Genomic DNA, 25,391 nt, shown 5'->3' with positions numbered 1-25,391 from the left:
GGGCTCCGAGGCAGGACCCTGTCCCGCCCCAAGTCTGTGGGTTGCCTGTCTCCGGGCTGGGGAGGGCCTTCCTTCCCCTGCAAAGAGCCAGGGGCAGGAAGAGGCAGGCCCTGGCAGGGGAGCCGGGACACTCCAGCCAGCCTGGAGCCTTCCAGAATCGCCGCCTCTTCCTTACTGCCCCCAGGGAAGACACACACACTAACTGCGTCGCCCTCTCCCGCTTTGCCCGGGCCCAGAAGGCTTCACAGGGATTCCACACGGCCCCCTGCCCTGCCTGGTGACATTCAGCGAGTGGCACCGTTCTGTACAAAGCTGCTTGCCGAAGAAAATGACGTAAACCAGCCATCCCCTGGGAGACTGAGGCAGCCCGGGGAGGCAGGGCGCGGCGGAAAGCCCTGGGGGGCGGGAGGAGGGCGGGACAGGAGCAGCGTCCTGGCGGTGACCTTTGCTCCCAGAGTCGGGCCCTCAGTGCCCCCGGAAGCTCCCATCTCCGCCCTTGCGTGTCCTACGTCCACAGGCCGCACGCACTAGAAGGCGTCTGAGCTCACAGGGCCATGCCCGGCCCGTGTCCACCTGTGAAGGCTCGCGTGTTGGTCCGTGCTGTAAGGGAGAACCCAGCCTGCTTCCTCGTTGGTGAAACGGTGACGATAGCGCTGCCCCCGCGGGTTAAATGTCTAGGATGAGCCTGAAGTGCTCCGCTCAGGGCCTGCGCAGGACGCTCTCTACAGACATCGGCTATTTGCGTGATTGTCTCTCCCCCCTGACAGCACGGGCTTTAGAGCCCCGTCCCCTCCCCCAATACGGGACGCCGGAGCATCGTGGTCCGGTTTGAGGTCAGGCCTCCTCGGCAGACAGCAAGAACTCACTTGCTGGGACTTGCGGGGCAGGGGGCAGCTCTGGGCCCTCCTGTGGTCTGAGGAGGCCTCTCCCGATGCCGAGAAGGGCCGGGCGGTGGCAGACCCGGCTGGGGGACCCAGGCACAGCCAAGCCTGGCATCCTTGAGGCTGGAGGCTTCTCCCTCTTGGCTTCCGCGTGGCGGGAACTTGGCTCTGCTCTCCCCTTCCCGAGGCGCTTGCTGCAGCGCGTTTGAAGGCCGGCGGGTGGGGACGCTCCTGGCTGTGGGCAGTCTCTTTTCTGGCCTGGACGACTCTTCCCGACGTGACTCACAGGCACAGGGAGGGCATCGGCGCCTGCCGTGGCCGGCACATGCGTGGAGGGCTGCTTGGGGCCGGGCTGCCAGAAGACAGTTTCCTGGGCGTCCCTTCCCTCCACTGTGTCTGCTCCATCCTTTGTTGAATTCTGAGGCATGTCAGAGTTTGGCGCTTGGGTCAGATTTCGTTATTTCATTGCCATGGAGATGTGTTGGCCAGAGTGTAATAGATTTGCTCTTCTTAGGTGGCATTTAGAAGTGAAAACAGATTGTCAGACTCAGCAGCCTGGAAGGCTCTGGCCTTTCATCGCTAGGAAGAAATGATTTGGGAACGTCCCGCCCGTGGTGCCCCGTGTCATCTCAGAACAGGTTCCTTTCCCCGGAGGAAGTCCAGGAGGAGGGGCGGGCTGGGCCCAGGTGGCCCGGACAGGCCTGGCAGGCAGGGAGAGAGGACCAGGGTCACTTCCACTGCTTCGAGTGCTTTACACGGCCGCCGCCTGGAAAATGGTGCCCTGGGGGCCCTGGACCCTTGCCCTCTCCCGTGCCCCCCAGCACACACACAGACAGACAAGGGACTCCCTGAGCGGTGAAGGGTCATGCAAGTGTGAGACCATTTACTCCTGTGTCTGGAGACCTCGAGCCCCCAGGCGTGGCGGTGCCCGTCCAGGGCGGAGCGTCCCTGTGGCGTCACTGCAGCATAGACATCGGGCTGTCGTGCCCCTGAACATAACACCCACCCCGCCCGGCACTCGCCCAGCGCAGGACGGGTCCCTCTCCATCCCTGTGAGACACGCAGTTGTGCCTGCACCTGGCCTCTCTTAGAAGGGGGACTTCTCACTCGGAGGGGCTCCCAGGGAGTTGTCGTCTCCTGACGCTTTGAGGAGGGCCATGAGTGACGGAGCGGGCCGTGAGACATAGTGATGACAGCTCACACACATCCAGCATTTGCTGTGTGCCAGCCGGCTCTGTCCCAAGAACCTTACCTGTGCAACCTCGTTCCATCTGTGCAGCAGCGCTGTGGGGAGGGCTGCTAATCTGTACCAGCAAAGGCACCGAGGAGCAGAGGTTGGGTGGCCTGCCCACAGCCACAGAGCTGATCCCTGCAGAGGTCTGAAGCTCGGCAGGATGGCTCCGTCCCCTGCACCCTCAACCCTGCACCATCGGCCTCTGCACTGCGTCCCAAGACAAGCGGGGTCTGAGTGCGTTTATGGTGCTTGTCCGGGCCCAGTCGTGAGTCACGGTGCGGGAGGACCCTCTCACGTTGCCCCGGCAGAAACGGAGGCCCAGAGAGAAGACAGGACTCGTCTCTTGGCCACTGGCAGAGGACTTGAATGGAGTCAGGGACCACCCAGCCCTTGACTCCGCTTCATGTGCTGTGCTCTGAGCCTCTCCCTCGGGAAGGAGGAGCTGAGAACCCGGTTTATCTGTGAAGAGGCCTGAGCTAGGCTCGGTTCCTCTCCCCGGCATGCGTGTAGCGACAGGGCCACTGGCCGGCCGACTAGTGAGGCAACTGCAGGCAGCTGGTGGTGGTGACAGGCAGGTCCTCTGAAAACCTCAGCTCGAGGGGACTTCGCATGCACTAGCTCACCAGGCATGTCAGCCCAGACTTGGTCTCCAGGAACATAATGAAAACGATCATTTGTTCTGCCCTGTTGTGTACCAGGAACTTCACATTCGTTATCTCTTTTAAAACTGCTAACAGCCCTGCCCAGTGGATGTTACAGGTGAGGAGAGGGAGGCACCAAGGGGCCACGTGACTTGAACTAACAAGTCCTGCCAAGGCACAAACCCCAGGCTGTGTGACACAGAGGCGTGGCCTCTGCCCACCCTGCCCGCTGGAGTTGGCACAGAGCAGTGCTCCTCAAAGCGGTCCCCGGCCAGCAGCACCAGGGGCACCGGGACGCTGGTTCACGATGCAAACTCTCAGCCCCTCCAGCCGCCGCACCAGGGGCTCCGGGGCTGGGGCCGGCGCCCACAGTCCCCACGTCGGCCGGGCGATCCCCATGCGTGCTTCCCCAGCACCCAGGGAGGCCGGGCGTCCCCATCACCTCCCATTTTATGTGGGTAGTTGGCACTCAGTTCTTTAGCCCTGAGTCCTCAGTGTGTGGCTGGCAGCCAGCCCAGCAGATGCCCCTCAAATGAGATCTTTGTCCCCATGCCGTCATCAGGAATGCTGGCAGGTCCTGGGTCAGCTTCCTCCTCCTCTATTTTCTTAGCCACACTGCACTTTTCCAAAAAGCCTTGACCTTTGTTGAGCATGTTATAAGTTCCAACTAACAAAAGTAACTCTCTGGTGGAGGGGGATATTCCTAATCAAATTGTATAAGCCAAGAGCTGCAGGATCAAGGCAGGGCTCCTACCTCCCGTGGCCACAGGCGGGTTAGTTTTCCCTCCTAATCCCCCAGCCTGGGCTCAGTTTCCCCCGGAGCACATGCTCACACGCTTCGTCCCAGGCCTCAGCTTGGCCTTGGCCTTCCAGATCTTTGGTGTCTCTTCCAGCCAGTTAGAAAGCCTTGCTGTTACAGTTACCTGCTTGCACTTGACAGCCAGTTCCTCTGCCAGACACTGTCTTGCTGTCATAAGAAAGGAAAAAAAGTTGAGATGACAAAATTCATTTTGATCAAAGGTGTGTAGGACACTTCATTTCCCTGCACCACAAACTGATTCCGCACATAGATCAGTGTTAACAGGCAATTTTATGCAAGATTGTACCTGTTTCTACAGCTGCAGGGAACGTCTGTGCTTATGTTTCCCTGGCCCTTGTGTGGCCCCTGCAGAAACCCGCAGAAAAGGGAGGGAACCTGCACCACCCTCTGGGCGCTCCCCAGTCAGCAGCCTCCCCGAGACAGGGGCCACCCCGCTGGGCGGGCAGCCTCCGGCCAAGGCCACTCTGCCGGCTCTCCCTGCTCACTCACTCACAGCCGTGGCTGAAGGAAGAGCAAAGCCGTGCCCTCCACAGTGCCCGCTGCCCACAGCCGTGTCCAGGCCTGGGGCCAGTTCCAGGTGACCTCGGGAAGCAGGCTGGGCAACCCTGGCCCCTGGGTAGAACTTCCGAAGCCACTGAAGCTGCTTCCCCAGCTGCCAACACGCACAAGCTCCCGTTCATTCACTTTTCCACTGATCTCTCCTTCGTTCATCCTGCAGAGCATTGACTGAGCTCCCCGTGCACTAGGCAAGCTCCTGAGGGAGCTCTTAGCCCACCGGGGAGACGGGCGAGTGAACAGTGTGACGCAGGGAGACCTGCGCAGTGGCGGGAGGCACGTCAGGGTGCCGTGGAGGTCTGAGGAGACTCCTGGAGAGGCTGAGAGCCGGCACAGAGCTGCGAGGCTGGGCCAGGCGGGCGGCAGGAAGGAAGAACCCCGTGCACGGAAGGGGAGCCAGGCCGGGAGGGGCGAGAGCAGCCGGGAGCTCGCAAGGCCGCGCTTGTGCTGCTGTGAGGCGTGGGTTTCACGCGAGGGATGCGGGAAGCCCTTCGAGAGTCGTAAGCGGGGCGTGAGCCAGGGAGCGGCCTGGGAGGATGGCTCTGGAAGAGGGTTTGGAGGCGATCGCTGTAGCAGTCGTGGCGAGAAAGGATGAGGCCCTAAACCATGACAGTGGCCACGCGGAGGGGACAAGGAGGCAGAGCCCTGGAGAAGCAGCAGGGCTGTGACCGGCACGGGAGGGAGCAGAGGTGCCGGCTCTCAGCCAGCAGCCTCCGGAGCCCTGAGAACGCGGAACACCCCTGTGTGCACGAGGACGAGCCGAGCCGTGCCGCAGGCCCACCGCGCTGGCACTCCTTCCCCCAAATGATAAGCAGGCAGATACGGTCAGTTTCAGGGGAGGGAGATGCTGGGGTTGGGGACATGTCGTCTGAAGAATCTATCAACCTAGACATTGTCACATTTACTCAATAAGTGAAACTGTTAAACATCAGGAAAAACATCATCTGCACGACCCGACTTCCCTGCCAGAGCCGCTGCGCACGCGGGTTCCTGCGACTGCCGTGATGCTGGGACCGCAGCACCCCGACGCGCCCAGCCCGGCACGGCACAGAAGGCTGGCCCAGCTGAACCAAACGCAGGGTCGGTCGCTCACACAAGCCGGCCACACTCAGCGCCGTCGCTTAACGTGGTCTCTTACAGACAGCAGGGATGGGCCCAGGGGAAAGTCAGCCGGTCAGTGAGCAGTGAAGGCGTGGGGTGGCGGCACTGTGGGAGACAAACCCTGACAAGCTGTCACACGGGGCGACGTCTGGAGCCATCGGAATGGGGAGGGCCCCTGCACAGGGGCTGTTAGGAGGGAGCCGGGCTCTGGGGGCAGCCCTGAGTCAGGTCAGGCGAGGGGGCTGCAGGGGACAAGCGGGACCTCCAGGGAGGAGGAGCCAGCCTGGGGAGGACGGGGCGATGGGAGCCGGAGAGGGGTTCCAGAGCGAGCGATTTAACCATGCTGCTGCCAGGGGGCTGGGAAGAGGCCGGAAGAGAGTCCACTGGATTTGGCAGCATGTGGCCAGCAGTGGCCTTGACAAGGGACGTTTCAGTGGGGTCCTGGTGGGGGGCGCGTGAGTGGAGCAGGTTGAAAAGTGGCTGGAAGTGAGGAAGTGGGGACAGCATGAGCAGGGACGTCTTCTAGAAGTTTGGCTCCACAGAGGAGGAGAGAAAAGGGGCGGTGACTAGAGAGCACCGAAGGGTCAAAGCAGGGCTTCACTTTGCAAGATGAAAAAGGCAGGCGTCCGGGTGCCAAGGAGAATGACACAGCAGAGAGGGAGACACTGTGACTATCTGAAAGGACATCTCAGACTCCTGTGTCCAAAACTGCAGGCTGCGCCTCTCCCCCCCGCACACGCGTCACACACACATCTCAGAGAAGCGTCCCTGTGGGCTCAGACTCCTCCTCTTCCTCACTGCGCACATCCTGGCTGTCACCTGGTCCCATCAGCTCTTCTCCTAAGATGTACCTCACATCACGCATTCAGCTCTTCTCCGCGGCTCCTGCCTCAGCCCAAGCCCCTGGTCACCTCTAGCTGGGACCTGTGCAGTAGCACCACAGCCAGGCCCCCGCTTCACTCTCCTTCCCTGCCCCTCCCTGCCCTTCATCCTCCCCCCAACAGCCAGAGAGATCTTCTCCTTAAAGCAAACAGGATCGTGTCACACCTCTGATCATACCCTTCTGTCGTTTCCCACTACATTCAGGATAAACTCCAAAATCCTTCTCCTGACCCGCAAAGCTGACGGATCGAGCCCCTGCCACCTGCCCCACCCTGCAGTGGCCGTTCTGCCCGCTACTCTGCACTGCAGCCTCACGGGCCCTTCTGGGTCCTTGAAAGTTTCTCCCGCCACAGTGCCTTTGCGTAGACCCTCCCCTTGCCCTGCTGAGAGCTCTCCCCACCCTCCCCTTGGCCAACTCCTACTCATCTTCAGGTCTTAGCTCGAACGTCCTGTCCCCAAAGAGGCCTTCCCAGACACAGCAGTGTGAAATATGTCTCGGCTTTGTCCTCTGCGGAACCCTGTCCTTTCCCGCTGTAGAACTCATCAGTTATAAAGAGTTGTTTTTGACTGATTCCTGCCTGTGTCTCCCACAGGACAGACTGAGTGTGCACTACTTGCCACCCAGCCCAGGTCCCTGTGCAGCCTCGCACACGGGAGCCACTCGGGGCACGTCTGCTGGAAGAAGGAAAGCCAGCTGGGCACCACGGGGTCAGAAAAAGCCCTGGGAGGGGCAGGCAGGGGCCAGGGACACTCCTCTCCTCCCCACCCCCCCAGTTTTGGGCTCCGTGTGCCCAGGCCAGCTCTGAGCCTGCAGGGTGACTGCCAATCACACGTTCTCTGGGACGGTGCAAGTGCCCCCCGCCCCCCTCCCCGTGCCTAACAGGCCCCACCAGCCGTCGGGGGGAGACCACAGCCCCAGGGGAGAGGCGCCCAGTGGCAGAGAGCCCGCCAGGGTAGGGACGGCGGGCCTGCCTGGCCCCAGAGGTGCAGCAAGGAACGGGATGTGTGCAGTCCCCCTGCAGGGCCGGCTATCTTGGGAGCTTCAGTCACCTCATATAGAATAGAAATTATGGGATAATGGTTAATTTTGCACAGGCCTTTGAGGAGACAAAGTCATTGCACACGTAGTGAAGCGCTAAGGACATGCTCAGTAATGGGAACTCAGAGGTCAGGACCTGCTGCCCTGCCACCCCATGAGCACACATGCAGGGGGGAGGGGCAGACAGCCCCACCCCTGTGGGTAGGGGTGCAGCTCATGGACCAGGAAGCCAAAAGCCTGCTCTTCCTAGTAATGGGGGCGTGGGGCAAGCCCCTACATGGTCTTAGTTTTGCTTTCAGTAAAGTGGGGAGACTGTACACCAGCAAACACCACCTGGGAATGTGTGATGCTTCCACCTAAAGAGGATCAACGAGGAGAGACGGTTGTTGGCCAGGGTCAGGGCAGCAGGATGGATCCAGCCAGCTGTCCACACTCTGCTCCCCACAAGGGTTCCAGGGTGGCGAGGGAGGAAGGAAGGGGAGATGGGAAGCAGGTGGGGGTGTGTGATGCCAAATGCAAGAAGCGCCAGGGCAGAGGTGGGAGGGAGCGGGGTTGGGGGGCGAGGCGAGGGCTGGAGCTTCCACTTGCAGGGGCGAAGAACAGCTGGTGCTGGGAGGGGCACAGACCGGGTGCTTCTGGGGAGTCCCGCTCCCAGCCCCCCTCCCCGGGAGGACACAGGCCCCACCAGGAAAGCAAACGGTGACCCCCTGGGAGGAGCGAGGGGAAGAAGCCGCCAGTCACGGCAAGGTGTACCAAAGCCAGCCAGAGGGGCCCGGCAGTCACCTGCCCTCTGCCCCGTGGGAGCACCTGCAGGGCCTGGAGAGACCGGCTGGCTCTCTCTGCCTCTGAGTCATCGTCAGAGAATGTCAGGTGGGGGGGCCTGAGAGGACACCTGGTCCCACCCTGAGCTCTACAGCGAGGAGGTGGCCTGCCTGGAGGAGGAGGGTCATGCCTTTGCACCACTCAGCACAGCCTCCTCCCTTCCGGCTCGGGCTGTGGGTTCCCCCAGGGTCTGAGGACCAGGCCAGTACCTGCTCACCAAGCACGGCTGCCCACGGTGACAACTGCAGGGAACAAGGCAGGAAACTGGGACACGGTGGGACTGCTTTTCCATGCCTCCATCCATCCCTCGCTCACCACCCGCCCTGCCAATAGCCCGTGGGGACACACATGCCCCGAGGGCTGCTGACTGGTGGCCTGTGAGTTCTTGGGCTCACATTTTAAAAGCCTCCAATGGGCCGAGCCCCCTCCTGCCCTTGCCCTCAGCTCAGCCACTGGTTTTTGCATTTTAAGCATCACCTGGTTTTAAGCATCACCTGGAGATGGTGTGAAGAATGTTGACCCCCAGGTCCTGCCCCCAGTGTTCTAATCCCCTGGATCTGGGCTGGGGTCCGGGGACCTGCATTTTAACAACCACCTTCTGGCTCTAACATGGGGTCCTCAGGGCACACTGGGAGATGTTGGAGCAGCAGCCCCCCCAGCCCCCAGGGGTCCTCCCCTGTAGCCCCGTGGCCCGTGGGTCCTGCCTGTGTTCAGCTCGCTTCCCGTGGGCTTCCCACCCGGCTTCCCTTCCCATCCTTGGCTCCTGGGCTCCTAGCTCATCACTGGGGCTTTTAACAGCAGCCCCGAGTGTGATAGTGAGCGGCTGCCTGTCACCCGCGTGAAGGGCTGGAAACTAGGCCACTGCGCTTGGCCGAGCAGATCCTACCCTCGCCAGCTGCTCCTGCTGCCTCCTCCAGACACCTGACCCCACAGCGCCCTGGGCCACCCAGCACCTGCCCTCATCCCTGCAGGGTGAGCCTGGCCCAAGCTCTGGGGCACAAGGTGCACAGAGTGGGACTCTGGGAGGGACACAGACTCAGGAAGCCGGGTGCAGGCCCTCGGGGTTCAGGGAGGGCAGTGGGGGGCAGGGATGGGGCAGAACAGACGGGGGCAAGTCCCGGAGAGCCGCCAGTGTCAGACCCAGGCACACGGAGTCACGCTGGGGCCCTGCAGGGATCCAGGCCTCTCCAGCCTGGGCCCGCTGCCCCCCGGGCCGCACGAGGGTGAGAGGTGCTCCAGGCCGACACCACCCAGTCTGCACTGACTCGCCCTTCCTCTCTGTCAGCGCAGAGGAGAGGTGACAGGGGCCACCAAGAAACCAGAGCGGCCTCTCACCGCGCTGGCCTAGCAGCCTCTGCGACCCAGCTGCCCACCTCAAATGCACAGACACTGGCGTTGCCCCCCCAGCCCACCCTGTCACCCCCTCACCCTCCAGGCCCGAGCCTGCAAGGAGCAGGGTCTGACCAGGCCACGGGTGGGCTCCGGGCCTGAAGGTGGCCGTGGGCCCTGCCCCTGGCAGGAGGAGGGGGAGAGGCAGCGCCAGCCCCCTCCCGGCCCTCCCTCTCTGGAGCCCCCGGCGGTGCTCTCTCCTCGTTCCCCAGGAAAGGCATGGGGAGCTCCACAGACCCTAGGGCCCCCGACTGCGACCACCGTGGTGCCTCCCCTTGCTTTCTCCTGCAGGTGGGCAGCAGAGCTGGGGTCCCTGAGCCTTCTAGGCAGTGGGCCCAGATGGGGCTGGGGTCATGGAGGAAACAGGTCCCGCTCAGAGCTCGCCCAACACCCACGCTGCCACCAGGCAGGTGTTTCCTGAGCCCTCCGTGCGCTGGGCTCCCAGCCGTGGCCCGTCTTGCCCTCCGTGCCCAGGGATGTGACATGCCGTGGAGTCTGCCAGGGGACGATGGCAGCAGACAGGGGCTGCTGACCTGGGGTGGGCAGCGTGGGGGTGACATGGGGCTGGGCAGTAGCCAGCCGAGAGGAGACTGGGGCGCAGCGGGGGGCAGAAGGGGAGGTGGAGCTGCTGGCCCCTGTGCTCCGGGGCCGAGCGGCGGGAGGGAAGCCTGGCTCGGGGCACGTGAGGCAGGAGGGGTGCTGGGTGGCCCTGGCCCCAGACCCTGTGGTGGGGGGGCCTGGCCAGAGGAAGGAGCCTGCCTGGCTGGGGGGCTGGCACGTGACCCCTCCTCCTCCCAGGCACCCAAGTGGGACATTCGGAGACACCGCCAGGGTAGAGGTGGCATTTCAGAGATAGAAAGGCCTTCGGGAACAGGGACTCCAGCCTCCTCCCTTCTCAGAAGAACTAACTGGGGCTGCGAGAGTGAGGCGGTGAGCCGGAGTCACACTGAGTCCCGGGGAGGGCTGGGACCTGGCCCTGCCTGTCACGCTGTCCCCTCAGGTTAGGCCGAGTTTGGGACTTGCCCGTCAGAGGACACGGGCTTCCCGCCACGGTCTCCCCTGTGGGCTGGGGGCAGCTGGAGGGAGGCCTGGGGGCCACGGGCACAGTTCAGTCGGCCGGAGGCCCAGAGGGGACAGGGGAAGTTCGCCCGGATGCATTTCTTGTCTTATTTATTGTCAAAGGCGTGTCTGACTCTGACGTGCTCTGAGGTTGAGAGGAGAGAACGTGGGATCTGGGGCGGAAGCTCTGCGTTCAGATGGCTCTGTGGCCTCGCTGCCCCGGCCTTGCTGCCCCGGCCTCTCTGTCCCCCAGCCTCGCTGCCCCCCGGCCTCTCTGCCCCCGGCCTCGCTGCCCCCGGCCTCACTGCCCTCGGCCTCGCTGCCCCCCGGCCTCTCTGCCCCCCAGCCTTGCTGCCCCCTGGCCTCACTGCCCTCGGCCTCGCTGCCCCCGGCCTCTCTGCCCCCGGCCTCTCTGCCCCCCGGCCTCGCTGCCCCCCAGCCTCTCTGCCCCCTGGCCTCTCTGCCCCCCGGCCTCTCTGTCCCCGGCCTCTCTGCCCTGGCCTCGCTGCCCCCGGCCTCTCTGCCCCCGGCCTCTCTGCCCCCGGCCTCGCTGCCCCCGGCCTCTCTGCCCCCGGCCTCTCTGTCCCCGGCCTCGCTGCCCCCGGCCTCTCTGCCCCCGGCCTCGCTGCCCCCGGCCTCTCTGTCCCCGGCCTCTCTGCCCCGGCCTCTCTGCCCCCGGCCTCTCTGTCCCCGGCCTCTCTGCCCCCGGCCTCTCTGCCCCCGGCCTCTCTGCCCCGGCCTCTCTGCCCCCGGCCTCTCTGTCCCCGGCCTCTCTGCCCCGGCCTCTCTGCCCTGGCCTCTCTGCCCCGGCCTCTCTGCCCTGGCCTCTCTGCCCCCGGCCTCTCTGTCCCCGGCCTCTCTGCCCCAGCCTCTCTGTCCCCGGCCTCTCTGCCCCGGCCTCTCTGCCCCGGCCTCTCTGCCCCGGCCTCTCTGTCCCCGGCCTCTCTGCCCCGGCCTCTCTGCCCTGGCCTCTCTGCCCCCGGCCTCTCTGCCCCGGCCTCTCTGCCCCGGCCTCTCTGGCCCCGGCCTCTCTGCCCTGGCCTCTCTGCCCCCGGCCTCTCTGCCCTGGCCTCGCTGCCCCCGGCCTCGCTGTCCCCGGCCTCGCTGCCCCCGGCCTCGCTGTGCCTGGGCTGGGTTGGGGAGGGCAGCGGCCGCCTGGGGGTGAGAGAGGCGGGGCAAGGCGGGGCCCTGGGGTCACTAAGGAGCCCCTGCACTGTCCCTCCTGGCTGGTGGCAGGGGCCAGCGGGGGAGGGTGCAGGGGAGTCCGGGGGCCCGCTTCTCCTCACGCCCGCTCCTGCCCGCAGCTGCGTGGTGGACGAGATGGACTTCTCCACCATGGAGCTGGACGAGGCCCTGCGCAAGTTCCAGGCGCACATCCGCGTGCAGGGGGAGGCCCAGAAGGTGGAGCGGCTCATTGAGGCCTTCAGGTGGGTCCCCCCCCCGCCAGACCCCTCCGGATGCCCCGGTGGGGAAGCAGGGCCGCTGCGTGCCTGGGGACGGGAGGTGCCGGGAATCGGTGGGGGGCTGGAGAGCCCCCTCTGGTGCGGCAGGAGGGTGGGCGGGGGGGAAGGGCGGGAGGGCGAGCAAAGGGGCAGGCCCCCTGCAGCTCCCAGGCTGGCAGCGGCGCCGCCTTTGGTGGGGGGTTGCCGCGCAGCGTCCCACCCACCGGCTGGCCTTCGCTGAGGCTCTGTGCCAGGCTGGTACAGCGGGGCATTCGGGGCCGGTGACATCAGCCTGTCCCCTCAGTGGGGAGGAGGACCGGGCTCCAGGGCAGGCAGTGATCTCCCTGGGCCTACAGCCCCCCGGGAGCAGGGACACCCCCAGGTGGGGCGGGCTCGGCGTCACTCTTGTCTCCCGCCACAGCCAGCGCTACTGCATGTGCAACCCCGAGGTGGTGCAGCAGTTCCACAACCCTGACACCATCTTCATCCTCGCCTTCGCCATCATCCTCCTCAACACCGACATGTACAGCCCCAACATCAAGCCTGACCGGAAGATGATGCTGGAGGACTTTATCCGAAACCTGCGAGGTGAGCAGGTGGGGGGGGTAAGAAGCGAGGCCGTTGCTCAGGCCCCGTCCTGTGCATGCAGTGTCAGCTCTGTGAGTCTGAGCCCAGCCACGTGTTGCCACCTGCTCTCTGGGCCTGGTCACATGCAGCAGGATGCAAATGTTGCTTGTGAGCCAGGCGTCTGGGGAGTTCCCAGGAGCCACTGCCACTGCCCTGTCAAAGCCACGGGGGCCTGTGGGCAGCGCCTCTTGCCCTCCGCAGGACACCCTAGTCAGTTGACCTCTAGGCCCTGGCCCAGAGCTGGTACCACCCACATGCGAGGGGAGAGCCGGGCAGGGCCTCAGGGACAGGGCCGTTCAGGTCAGCTGGCGGATGACCCCATGGCATCTCCTGCCCAGGCCTTTCTAATCGAAAGAAAAGGTCCGGTGTGCTCCTCGCCTGGCAGGAGGCAAACCAAAAGTGGCAGGGCGTTCATGTGCTCCGCTGATTCCCACTTCAGCCTTCACAAAACCGAATTATACATGCACATGATTTCACGGAGTCAAGTAATCCTACAAGGCTCAGCACAGAAAAATTTTTCTCTCTTTCCACTTTGCTTCTCCAGAGACACTTTCAGTTTTCTCGGCTGTGCGTTCTGTGCGTTCCTGCGTCCTGTGTGGACAGGTGCCGTGCCTGCCTCCGTTTCTCCTGTTCCTTTTCGCGTTGGCGTAAAATGCACGTGCATGGGAGGCGCGTGGTGTGAGAGCTCGAGGCGCGTCTGTGCTCATTTGCGCCTGTGCAATGACACCCAGATCTAGGCCTGCGTCATTTCCATCTCCCCAGAACGTTCTCTCAGGTCCCATCTCATTCAATACCCTCGCCCAGCAGTGACAGCCTGTCTGAGCTGTCACTACCGATTAGTCTGGCCAGTCCTCGTGCTTCCTCTAAACGAGGTCACGCAGTGTGTGCACTTCGGCATCTGGCTTCTTTTATATACTGTTGCTTGCTGTTAATGATTAGCTTTGATTTTAAGCATTATCTATTAATTTCCCATTAAAGAGCATGAGGATTTAGCTCTCTCTCATCCACTCCCCAGCTCGCTGTCTGTAGAATCAGTCTTCACGGCGCCAACATCAAGGCCGTGCGGGCGCAGCCCAGAGCTGAGTCTTGAACGTGCGGCCACAGCTCCTTTCTGTTTCTCTGCCCCTTGGAGTTGATCCACCTTCTCCCACGTGCTCAGCTGTCTGCAGACCTGCCCGAATCCGCCCCAGCTTTCCTCCCTCGATGTCAGGCTCCTCTCGCCACATTTAGACGTGGGGGCATCCGGGAGTGCCACCTCCCAGGGCCCCGGGCCTGCTCTCTGCTCGCCTGCTCGGCCAGCACACAGCTGCCCTGCTGGGCCCTCCCTCCTCCCGCCCCGGGGTCGGGTTCCGGGCTCCTGCGGGTTCACAGCTTCTTCATCTTTATTTTACCTCCAGAGAAAAGGCACACTGGACACAAGCTTTTTGAGGCCTGGCATTTCTTTTTCATGCTTGATGGGGAGTCTGGCTGGGAGTAGAACTCCAGTCTGGAAACACGTCAGCCAGGGTTTGGGAGACGCTGCTGCATCGTCCTTTAGCTGCCAGCTGCCCTGCCGCTCCAGCCTCGCCCCTTCTGTGTGTTCCTCTTTCTCTCCCTCTGAAAACTCGTTGCTTCCCCTGTTTGCCCTTTGTGTTCAGAATTTTCCAGATGATGTGCCTCGTTAGGGTTCTTTTTCCTCCACTGTGCTCCGCGCTGCGTTGTTTCCTCAGTGTAGAAACATGTCATCCACACATGGGAAGTTTTCTTAAGTACCGTATTTGATCATTTCTGCCCTCCATTTTCTCTATACTCCTTTTTCTAATTTATCATTTTCTTTATTTTTTATCAAAATATTAAGGGGGTACAAATGTTTGCTACATGGACACGTTGCATAATGCTGAAGTCAGGGCTTTCCCTGTGCCCCTCACCAGCATAGGGTTCATTGTATCCAACAGGTAACTTTTTATCCCTCACCCCCACAGCCTCCTGCTTCTTGGTTTCCAATGTCCTTTGTATCTCTTTGTGTCCCTGTGTGCCCACGAATTAGGTCCCAGTCATTAGAGAGTTCATGTGGTATCTTTTTTCCATTCATAAGATACTTCCCTTAGGATGATAGCCTCCAGTTCCATCCTAGCTGCTGCAAATGACATTGTTTCATTCCTTTTTATGGCTGAGTAGTGCTCCATGATATACATATAGCACATTTTCTTTATCCGCTCATTAACTGATGGGCAATTAGTTTGATTCCACATCTTTGCAATTGTGAATTTTGCCGCAATAAACATTTAAGTGTAGGTGTCTTTTTAATAAAATGACTTCTTTTCGTTTGGGTAGAGACCCAGTAGTGGGATTGCTGGATCTAATAGTAAGTCTACTTTTATATCTTTGAGGAATCTCTGTACTATTTTCCATAGAGGTTGTACTAATTTGCAGTTCCACCAACAGTATATAAATGTTCCTTTTTTACCACATCCATGCCAGCATCTATTGCTTTTTGACTTTTTAATATTGCCATTCAGATAGGGGTGAGGTGATATCTCATCATGGTTTTAATTTGCATTTCCCTGATGATTACTGATGTTGCACATTTTTTCATATGTTCATTGGCCATTTGTCCATCTTCTTTTGGAAAACTTCCGATCACGCCTTTGCCCACTCTTTGATGAGGTTGTTTTTTCTTGCTGATTTGTGTGAGTTCTTTGTAGATTCTGGATATTAGCCCTTTGTTAGATGTATAGTTTGCAAATAATTTTTCCCATTCTGTAGGTTGTCTATTTACTCTGTTGATTATTTCCTTTGCTGCGAAGAAAATTTTTAATTTAATTAAGTCCCACTTATTTATTTTTGTTGTTGCCATATTTGCCTTTGGAGTTTTACTCATAAACTATTTGCCTAGGCCAATGTCTAGAAGAGTTTTTCCTATGTTTTCTTCTGGAATCTTTAGTTTCATGCCTTACATTTAAGTCTTTCATCCGTCTTAAATTAGTTGTTGTATATGATGAGAGATAGAGGTCCTGTTTCATGCTTTTGCATGTGTCTATCCAATGTTCCCAGCACCATTTATTGAATAGAGCTTCCTTTCCCCAGTGTATATTATTGTCTGCTGTGTCAAAAATTGCTTGGTCGTAGCTTTATGGTTATATTTCTGGGGTCTCTATTCTGTTCCATTGGTCTATGTCTCCACTTTTATACCAGTACCATGCTGTTTTGTTTACTGTAGCCTTGTAGTATAATCTGAAGTCAGGTAATGTGATGCCTCCAGATTTTTTCTTTTTGCTTAAGATTGCTTTGCTATTCAGGCTCTTTTTGAGTTCCAAATGAAGCTTAGAATTATTTTTTCTAGATCTGTGAAATATGACATTTGTATTTTGATGGGGATTGCATTGACTCTGAAAATCACTTTAGGAAGTATAGACATTTTCATGATGTTGATTATACCAATCCATAAGCATGGGATATTTTTCCATTTGTTTGTGTCACCTATAATTTCTTTCATCAGTATTTTATAGTTCTCCTTGTAGAGATCTTTCACTCCGTTGGGTAAGTATATCCCTAGGTATTTTTTTTTCTTTGTAGCTATTGTTAAAGGTATTGAGTCCTTGATTTGACTCTTAGCTTGACTGTTATTGGTATATAGAAATGCTACTGGTTTGTATACATTGAACTTATAACCTGAGACTTTGCTGAATTTATTTATCAATTCTAGGATTCTTTTGGTGGAGTCTTTAGGATTTTCTAGATATGAGATCATATTGTCAGCAAACAGGGATAGTCTGACCTCCTCTTTCCCAATTTGGATGTCCTTTGTCTCTTTCTCTTACCTGATTGTTCTGGCTTGGACTTCCAGTACTGCGTTGAATTGAAGTGCTGATAGTGGGAACCCTTGTCTTGTTCCAGTTCTTAGGGGTAATGCTTTCAATTTTTCCCCATTCAGCATGATGTTGGCTGTGAGTTTGTTATATATGGCTTTTAGAATTTTGAGGTGTGTTCCCTCTATGCCTGGTTTGTTAAGCGGTTTTGTCATGAAAGGGTGCTGGGGTTTAGCGAGTGCTTTTTCTGTATCTATTGATATGATCACGTCATCTTTTTTTTTTTTTTGCTTCTGTTTATGTGGTGAATCATGTTTATTGATTTCCATATGTTGAACCATCCTTACATCCCTGGGATAAAACCCACTTGATTATGATGAATTATCTTTTTGATGTACTGTTCAATTCAGTTTGCTAGTATTTTGTTGAAGATTTTTGCATTTATATTCATAAGGCATATTGGTCTGTAGTTTTTTGTTTGTTTTGTTTTGTTTGTCATGTCCTTTCCTGGCTTTGGTATCAAGGTGATACTAGCTTCGTAGAATGAGATAGGGAGGGTTCCCTCCTTTGAAATGTTATGGAATATTTTCTGTAGGATAGGTACCAGTTCTTCTTTGCAGGTATAGTATAATTTGTCAGTGAATCTGTCTGGTCCAGGCTTTTTTTATTGTTTTGGGGAGATTTTTTTACTACTGGCTCAATCTTGCTGATCATTATGCATTGTTCAGAATTTTTATTTCTTCCTGATTCAGCCTTGGGAGGTTGTGTGTTTCCAGGAATTTATCCACTTCCTCTAGGTTTTCTAGTTTGTGTGCAGAAAGGTTTTTGTAGTATTCACAGATGACATTTTGTATTTCTATGGTATCAGTTGTAATGTCTCCTTTTTCATTTCTGATTGAGCTTATTTGAGTCCTTTCTCTTTTATTTCTGGTTAATCTGGCTAGTGGTCTATCAATTTTGTTTATCTTTTCAAAGAATCAACTTTTTGTTTCATTGATCCTTTTTTGTTTGTTCATTTGTTTTTAGTTTCCATTACATTTAGTTCTACTCTGAGCTTTGTTATTTCTTTACTTCTGTGGGCTTTGGGTTTGGTTTATTCTTTTTGTAGTTCCTTCAGATGTGACCTTAGGTTGTTAATTTGTGATCATTCTGTCTTTTTGATGTAAGCATTTAAGGTTATGAACTTTCCCCTTAGCACTGCTTTTTCTGCATCCCACAGATTTTGAAAGTTTGTGTCCCCTTTGTCATTCAATTTGATTTCTCTCTTAATTTCATATTGACCCAAGGATTGTTCAGTAGCAGGTTGTTTAATTTCCATGACTTTGCGTAGATTTGAGAGTTTCTCTTAGAATTGATTTCTGGTTTTATTCCACTGTGGTCTGAGAAGATTCATGGAATGATTTCCATTTTTCTGAATTTGCTGAGACTTTTTTGTGGCCTAACAGATGATCAGTCTTGGGAAATGTCCCATGTACTGCTGAGAAGAATGTATATTCTGTAGTTTTGGGGTAGAATTTTCTGTAAATGTCTGTTAGGTCCATTTATTCTAGAGTCCCACTTAAGTCCAGTGTTTCTTTGTTGATTTTCTGCTTCAGTGATCTGTCCAGTTCTGTTATCGAGGTGTTGAAGTGCCCAGCAATTATGATACTACTATTTATTTCTTTGCTTACATCTAGTAGAATTTGTTTTATGAATCTGGGAGCTCCTGTGTTAGGTGCACATATACTTATGCTTATGATTTTCATGTCCTCTTATTGAATTGCTCCCTTTACCGTTATATAATGACCGTCTTTGTCTTTTTTCACCATTGTTGATTTAAAGTCTATTTTATCTGATATGGGAATGGCTACACTTGCTCACTTTTGGTTTCCATTTGCATGGAATGTTTTTTCCATCTCTTTACCTTGAGTCTATGCTAGTCCTTGCAAGTTAGATGGGTTTCTTAGAGACAATGTATACTTGGGTTCTATTTTTTCATCCATTCAGCTAGTCTGGGCCTTTTAAGTGGGGCATTAAGATCGTTCACATTCAATATTAGTATTGATATGTGTGGTACTGTTCTGATCATTATGTTGATTGATACCTTGTTGTTTTGCTTTCCCTCTTGTGTCATTGTTTCACAAGACCTGTGAGCTATAACTCTTGGGTGTTTTTACATTGTTAGGTATCTATTGTGCTGTTCATGTATAATGCACTTTTGAGTATTTCCTATAGGGCAGGTCTAGTAGTGACACTCTCTTAGTGTTTGCTTATCTGGGAACATCTTTATTTCTCCCTCATTTATGAAACTTAGTTTTGCAGGATACAAAATTATTGGCTGGCAGTTGTTCTGTTTAAGAAGACTAAAAATGGGGCCCCAATCCCTTCTGGCTTGTAAGGTCTCTGCTGAGAACTCTGATGTTAGCCTGGTGGGTTTTCCTTTGTAGGTTAGTTGTTACTTTCATCTTGCAGCTTGTAGAAGTTTCTCCTTCATTTTGACTTTGGCCAAATTTGATAACTATATGTCTTGGAGATGTCCCATTTGCTATGAATCTTCCTGGTGTTTGATGACCACATTGTATCTGGATATATGAATCTCTGGTGATACCAGGAAAATTTTCATCAATAATTCCCTTGAGTAGGTTTTCCATGCTTTTTGCTTTTTCTTCTTCTCGCTCAGGGATAACTATATTTCTTATATTAGCCCATTTTACATAGTCCCATATTTCTCTGAGTGATTGTTCATTCTTCTTTATTGTTTTTTCTGCATCTTTTACTGACTGGATTAGTTCGAAAGCCTTGTCTTCAAGCTCTGAAATTTTCTTCGGCTTGGTCTAACTAGTTGTTTAAGCTTTATGCTGTATTTTGAAATTCCCTAAATGACTCTTTCATTTCTTTAAGTTCTGTTATATCTTTTCTTATGTTGTCTATCTCTTTAGTGACTTTTTCTTTTTCTTTTTTTTTTTTTTTCATTCATCTCCTGAATTTTTTTTTTTTTTTTTTTTTTTGGCTTCCTTGTATTGCTTTTCAACTTTTCCATCAATTCCATTAATCTTATTTGACATACATGTTCTGGATTCCATTGCTGACATTTTGGCAATTTCCTTTTGGTTTGGGTCCATTGTTGTAGATCTATTGTGATCCTTTGGGAGTGTCAACCTAGCTTGTTTTTTTATGTGACCACAGTTCTTTTGCTGGTTTCTTCTCATTTAAAACCTCTTCTCTCAGCTCAGGGCAGATAGCTTTGTGGTGCACCTGTTCTCCTTTGCCAGAAACTCTCATACTTAGTGAGAAGAAGGAGAGGTCCCTAGATGGTGCTTTTGTGTCCTACTCCAGAAAATTGACATGGCAGGGAAGGGGAAGATACACTGAGAGCCTGTAATATAGCTATTCTGCATTGTCCTGTTCCCCTGTGGTTGTCACAGTCCAAGCCGGTGCTGGAGGGTCTCCATGCAGAGTGGCCAGGCCACTGTTGGAAGCTTGGGCAGGGGGCTGGGTGAGTCCCTCTCTACATAGGTGGGCATTGTGGGAGATTGTTTTGCCTGGGTCTCCCCATGTGCAGTGGCAGTGGCAGGTGGGTGTGGCTGTCTAGGCAGTGGCTGCAGGTGTCAAGGCTGCAGGTGTTTACTCCACTTGGGTTCAGGTGCCTTGGTGATATGCAGCTAGCAGGTCTGTGGCAGAGCATTGGACCACAGAGGTGAGTTCCACCAGGCAGCAAATGGGGCAGGGCCACAGGGCCAGGTGACAGCATGGGAGCTATAGGGCCAGGGCCACAGGGCCAGGCAGCAGCACAGGAGCCACAGGGCAGGGTCATGGGCCCAGGCCACAGGCAGCTTGGGTTCTATGTTTGCACATGTCTTTCTGAGGTAGTTGCCACAGGGCACCTCAGGTGGCATCAGCAGTTCCTACTCTGTTTGAATCCCCCGTTGTTGTGGGAGGCACACTTCGCTCCCAGTCATGGGGCTTGTCAGAGGGGAGCATCTGCTCTTCCTGCTCCCTCCCAGGCCCAGCAGGGGGATGTGGAGGCAGTTGTAGCAAAGCCTAGACCAGGCACTCTAGACCAGAGAGCTCAGAATGGTATTAGTTGCAATTACCTGGGAACAGAAGACAGAAGGTCCCCATTGCGCCCACTCTCCAGTGCAATATTCCTGCACAGTCTCCAAGGACCTCCATGATCTCCCTGATGTGACCTCAAGTCACAGTGTCTGTGGGGAGAGCGTGGAGATCTGGGGTTCCCTCCTTCTGTCCTTGCCCACGTGTAGACACCTCCCCCAGGTACCTTCCGATCTTGCCAAGTGGGTCTCCCTCTCTCTCGTCCCCTCTCCTTCACTACGAGTGTCTCCTGTCGCTTCTCTGGTGATTTACAACGCTCAGTCCAGGAGGTCCCTCTGTATGTGGGCATCTACTTGCAACGTTCAGTTCTCTCCTTGAGAGCGGCATATATGGGCTGCTTCTAGTCCACCATCTGGGCCCCCACCCCTTTATAAAGCAGTTAGACCATCTCCCACGGGTGCATGAGCCAGAGGCCAAACTGCTCTATTTCACAAGATACTCTAAGTCTTGCCTCTTTATTTTTTCTTCTCACCCAAAATCCTGTTTATTTATCTAGTCTTCTGTGGCAGTAAGTACCTCCAGGCACAAAGGTGACTGCTGTCTTGAACTCCTATTATTCAGTTGTTGGTTCTCCTACTTTGACCGTCTAATTTTTATAGTTTTCTTTTCTTTTCTTTTCTTTTTTTCTGTTGGTCGTGGTGGGTTTTTTGGGGTTTTTTTATTTATTCAGGATATTATGGGGGTACAAACATTTTGGTTCCATGTAATGCATTTGCCCCGCCCAAGCCAGGGCTACAAACCATCCGTCCCCCATACAGTGCACTCTGCTTCCATTAGTTGTGGGTTTACCCCCACTCCACCCACCCCTGACTGGCACCCAGTGAGTATTACTACCATGTGAACACCTTAGTGTTGGTCAGTTAGTACCAATTTGATGGCAAGTACATGTGGTGCATGTTTTTCCATGCTTGTGATACCTCACTTCAAAGGATGGGCTCAATCTCTATCCAGTATACTATATGAGGTGCTAGTTCACCATGCCTTTTGTAGTTGAGTAGTGTTCCATGGTGTACATATACCACATTTTATTAATCCAGTCGTGTTGATGGGCACTTGGGTTGTTTCCACATCTTTGCAACTGTGAATTGTGCTACTATTAACATTCAAGTGCAGATATCTTTATTATAGAATGTCTTTTTTCCTTTGGATAGATGCCTAGTAGTGGGATTCCTGGATCGAATGGTATTTCTATTTTTATCTCTTTGAGATATCTCCAAATTACTTTCCACAGGGGTTGTACTAATTTGCAGTCCCACCAGCAGTATAAGAGTGTTCCAGTCTCTCCACATCCACGCCAGCATTTGTTCTTTCAGGACTTTTTGATAAAGGCCATTCTCACTGGAGTTAGGTGATATTTCGTTATAGTTTTGATTTGCATTTCCCTGATGATTAGAGATGTTGAGCACTTTTTTATGTTTGCTGGCCATTATTCTGTATTCTTTTGAAAAGTTTCTATTTCATGTCCTTTGCCCATTTATTGCTGTGGTTGTTTGATTTTTTCTTGTTGATTTTCTTAAGTTCTATATAGATTCTTGTTATCAGTCCTTTATTGGATATGTAGAAAGCAAATATTTGCTCCTATTCTGTAGGTTGTCTATTTGCTCTAATGACAGTTTCCTTGGCTGTGCAGAAGCTTTTTAATTTGATCAGGTCCCATTTATTTATTTTTGTTGCTGTGGTGATTGCTTTGGGGGTCTTCTTCATAAATTCTTTACCTAGGCTGCTGTCTGAAAGAGCCTTCCCAACATTTTCTTCCAGAATTCTTAAGGTTTCACACCTTAGGTTTAAATCTCTTATCCATTGTGAGTTGATTTTTGTGAAAGGTGAGATGTGGGGATCCAATTTCAATCTTCTACATGTGGATATCCAGTTTACCCAGCACCACTTATTGAATAGAGATTCTTTTCCCCAGTGTATATTTTTGTCTGCTTTGTCAAAGATTAGATGACAATATGAGGATGGTTTTGTATCTGGAATCTCCGTCCTCTTCCAAAGGTCTATATCTCTGTTCTTGTGCCAGTACCATGCTGTTTTTGTTACTATAGTCATAGTAAACTTTGAAGTCTGGCAGACTGATGCCTCCCAATGTGGTCTTTTTCCTTAAGATTGCTTTGGCTATATGAGGTCTTCTCTTGTTCCAGACAAAGCGTAGAATATTTTTTCTAAATCTGTAAAGAATGATGGTGGTATTTTTATAGGGATTGCATTAATTCTGTAGATCACTTTAGGTAGTATGGACATTTTAACAATATTAATTCTACCAATCCATGAGCATGGTAGGGATTTCCATCTGTTTGGATTTTCTACAATTTCTTTTCTCAGTGTTTTGTAGTTCTCCCTATATATGTCACTCACCTACTTCATTAAATATATTCCTAAATATTTAATTTTCTTTGATGCTGTTGTGAAAGGTGTCACCTCTTGGATTTGATTTTTGGCTTGACTGTTATTGGCGTATATGAATGCCACTGATTTGTGTGCATTGAGTTTGTATCCTGAGACTTTACTGAATTCATTTATTAATTCCAGGAGTCTCTTGATTGAATCCTTGGGATTTTGTAGATATAGTATCATATCATCAGCAAAGAGTGAGGTTTGATCTCTTCTGCCCCCGTTTGGATACCCCTAATTCCCCTCCCTTGCCTGATTGCTCTGGCAAGGACTTCCAGCACTGTATTGAATAGAAGTGGAAATACTGGCAACCTTGTCTAGTTCCTGTTCTAAGCAGGAATACTTTCAGTTTTTCCCCATTCAGTATGATACTGGCTATCGATTTATCATATGTGGCCTTAATAATTTTAAGGAATGTCCCATCTCTGCCTATTTTATTAAGGGATTTTATCATGAAAGTGTACTGGACTTTGTCAAATGCTTTTTCTTTGTCTATTGAGAGAATCATATGGTCTTGTTCTTGCTTTTATTTATGTGGTGAATTGCATTTATAGATTTGTGTATGTCAAACCAGCCTTGCATCTCTAGGATAAAGCCCACCTGGTCACAATGAATTATTTTCTTGATGTGCTATTGGATTCAATTTGCTAAGATTTTATTGACAATTTTTGCATCTATATTCATGACGGGTATTGGTCTGTAGTTTTCTTTTCTTGTGTCCTTTCCTGGTTTTGGCATCAAGGTGATATTGGCTTCCTAGAATGAGTTGGGGAGGACACCATCCTTCTCAATGTTTTGGAATAATTTCTGCAGTATAGGTATGAGTTCTTCTTTGTAGGTTTGGTAGAATTCAGGTGTGAACCTATCTGGTCTGAGGCTTTTTTTTTTTTTGGAAGATTTTTTTATTGATGCTCCAATTTCTGTGCTTGATATTGGTCTATTCAGAAATTCTGTTTCCTCCTGATTGAGCTTAGGGAGGTTGTGTGTTTTCAAGAATTTGTCTATTTCCTCCACATTTTGTAGATTTTTGTGCTTATAGATTTTTATAGTATTCAAAGATAGTGTTTTGTATTTTCGTGATGTCTATAGTGATCTCTCCTTTTTCATTTCTGATTGAGTTTATTATAGTCCTTTCTAGTTCTTGTCAATCTAGCAAGAGGGCTATCAATGTTGTTTATCTTTTCAAAAAATCAGCTTTTGGTTTTATTGATCTTCTATATAGTTCTTTTATTCTCAGTTTCATCTAGTTCTGCTCTGATCGTAGTTATTTCTTTTCTTCTGCTAGGTTTAGAATTAATTTGCTCTTCCTTTTCCAGTTCCTTTAGATGGTTTATTAGTTTGTTGATTCGTGACCTTTCTGTCTTTTGGATGTGAGCATTTAATGCAATTAGTTTTCCTCTCAGGAATGCTTTTGCTGTATCCCACAGATTCTGATAACTTGTATCCCTGTTATCATTTAGTTCAAAGAATCTTTTGATTTCCATCTGGTTCTCCTCCTTAACCCAGTAGTCATTCAGCAATAGATTGTTTAATTTCCATGACTTGGTGAAGTGATGAGTGTTTCTGTTGGAATTGATCTCTAGTTTTATACCACTACAGTCTGAGAAGACACATGGTACAATTTCTATTTCTTTAAATTTGTTTAGGTCTAATTTGTGGCCTAGGATGTGATCTATTTTGGAAAAAGTTCCATGAGCTGATAAGAAGAATGTATATTTGGCTTTATATGGGTGGAATGTTCTGTAGATGTCTGTTAAAACCATTTGGTCTAGAGCTCTGTTTAAATCCATTATTTCTTTGCTTTTTTTTTTTTTTTTTTTTTTTTTTGGAAGATCTGTCCAATTCAGTCAGTGGGGTGTTGAAATCCCCAGCTCCTATGGCATTACTGTTTATCATGCTATTTAGATCCAACAGAGTTTTCTTTATGTATCTGGGTGCTCCTGTGTTGGATGCATAGATATTAAGAATTGTTAAGTCTTCTGTTGGATTTTTCCTTTCACCATTATATAGTGACCATCTTTGTCTTTCTTTGCTTTTGCTATTTTAAAATTTATATTGTCTGAAAGCAGGATCACTACCTCCGCTTCTCTTTTGGTTTCCATTTGCCTGGAAGTTTGTTTTCCAACCCTTGACCTTGAATCTAAAAGTTTCTTTGTGGGTTAGATGCGTTTCCTGGAGATAGCAGACACTTGGCTTATAATTTTTTATCTACTCAGCCAGTCTATGTCTCTTCAGTGGACAATTCAAGCCCTTCACATTGATTGAGAGGATTGATATATGGGGTACATTTCTGTTCATATCGTTGGGTAGATTCTTATTGTTTTGTTTTACTTCTGGAGCCATTGTGGAATCCAGGTTCTGATCTTTAACTCCTGAGTGATTTTACTTTGGTGAGTGTCTGTTGCACTGTTCAGTGTATAATGCAGGTCTGAGTACTTCCTGCAGGGCAGGTCTGGTCTTCACAAATTCCATCACTGATTGTTTGTGTGGGACAGTCTTTATTTCTCCCTCATAGATAAAGCTTAGTTTTGCCAGGTGAAAAATTCTAGGATGGCCATTATTCTGTTTTAGAAGATTGAGGATGGGTCTCCAGTCCCTTCTGGCTTGTAAGGTTTTAGTTGAGAAGTC

The 25,391-nt window shown here is 52.4% G+C and overlaps 1 protein-coding gene across 2 annotated transcripts in view; it reads left to right on the top strand.

Annotated features, from left to right (window-relative positions):
* The window catches only part of IQSEC3 (IQ motif and Sec7 domain ArfGEF 3), a 118,113-nt gene that overhangs the window by 73,075 nt on the left and 19,647 nt on the right, over nucleotides 1-25,391 (top strand). For both annotated transcript variants that reach the window (XM_045554696.1, XM_045554697.1), the window contains 2 exons: nucleotides 11,728-11,850; nucleotides 12,287-12,453. In XM_045554696.1, coding sequence (XP_045410652.1) covers nucleotides 11,728-11,850; nucleotides 12,287-12,453 — 290 coding nt within the window. The remainder of the gene's footprint in view (nucleotides 1-11,727; nucleotides 11,851-12,286; nucleotides 12,454-25,391) is intronic.

Source organism: Lemur catta, chromosome 6, assembly GCF_020740605.2.
Source record: "Lemur catta isolate mLemCat1 chromosome 6, mLemCat1.pri, whole genome shotgun sequence".
In the NCBI taxonomy this organism is placed as follows: Eukaryota; Metazoa; Chordata; class Mammalia; order Primates; family Lemuridae; genus Lemur; species Lemur catta.
This window is presented reverse-complemented; position numbering and strand designations above follow the sequence as displayed.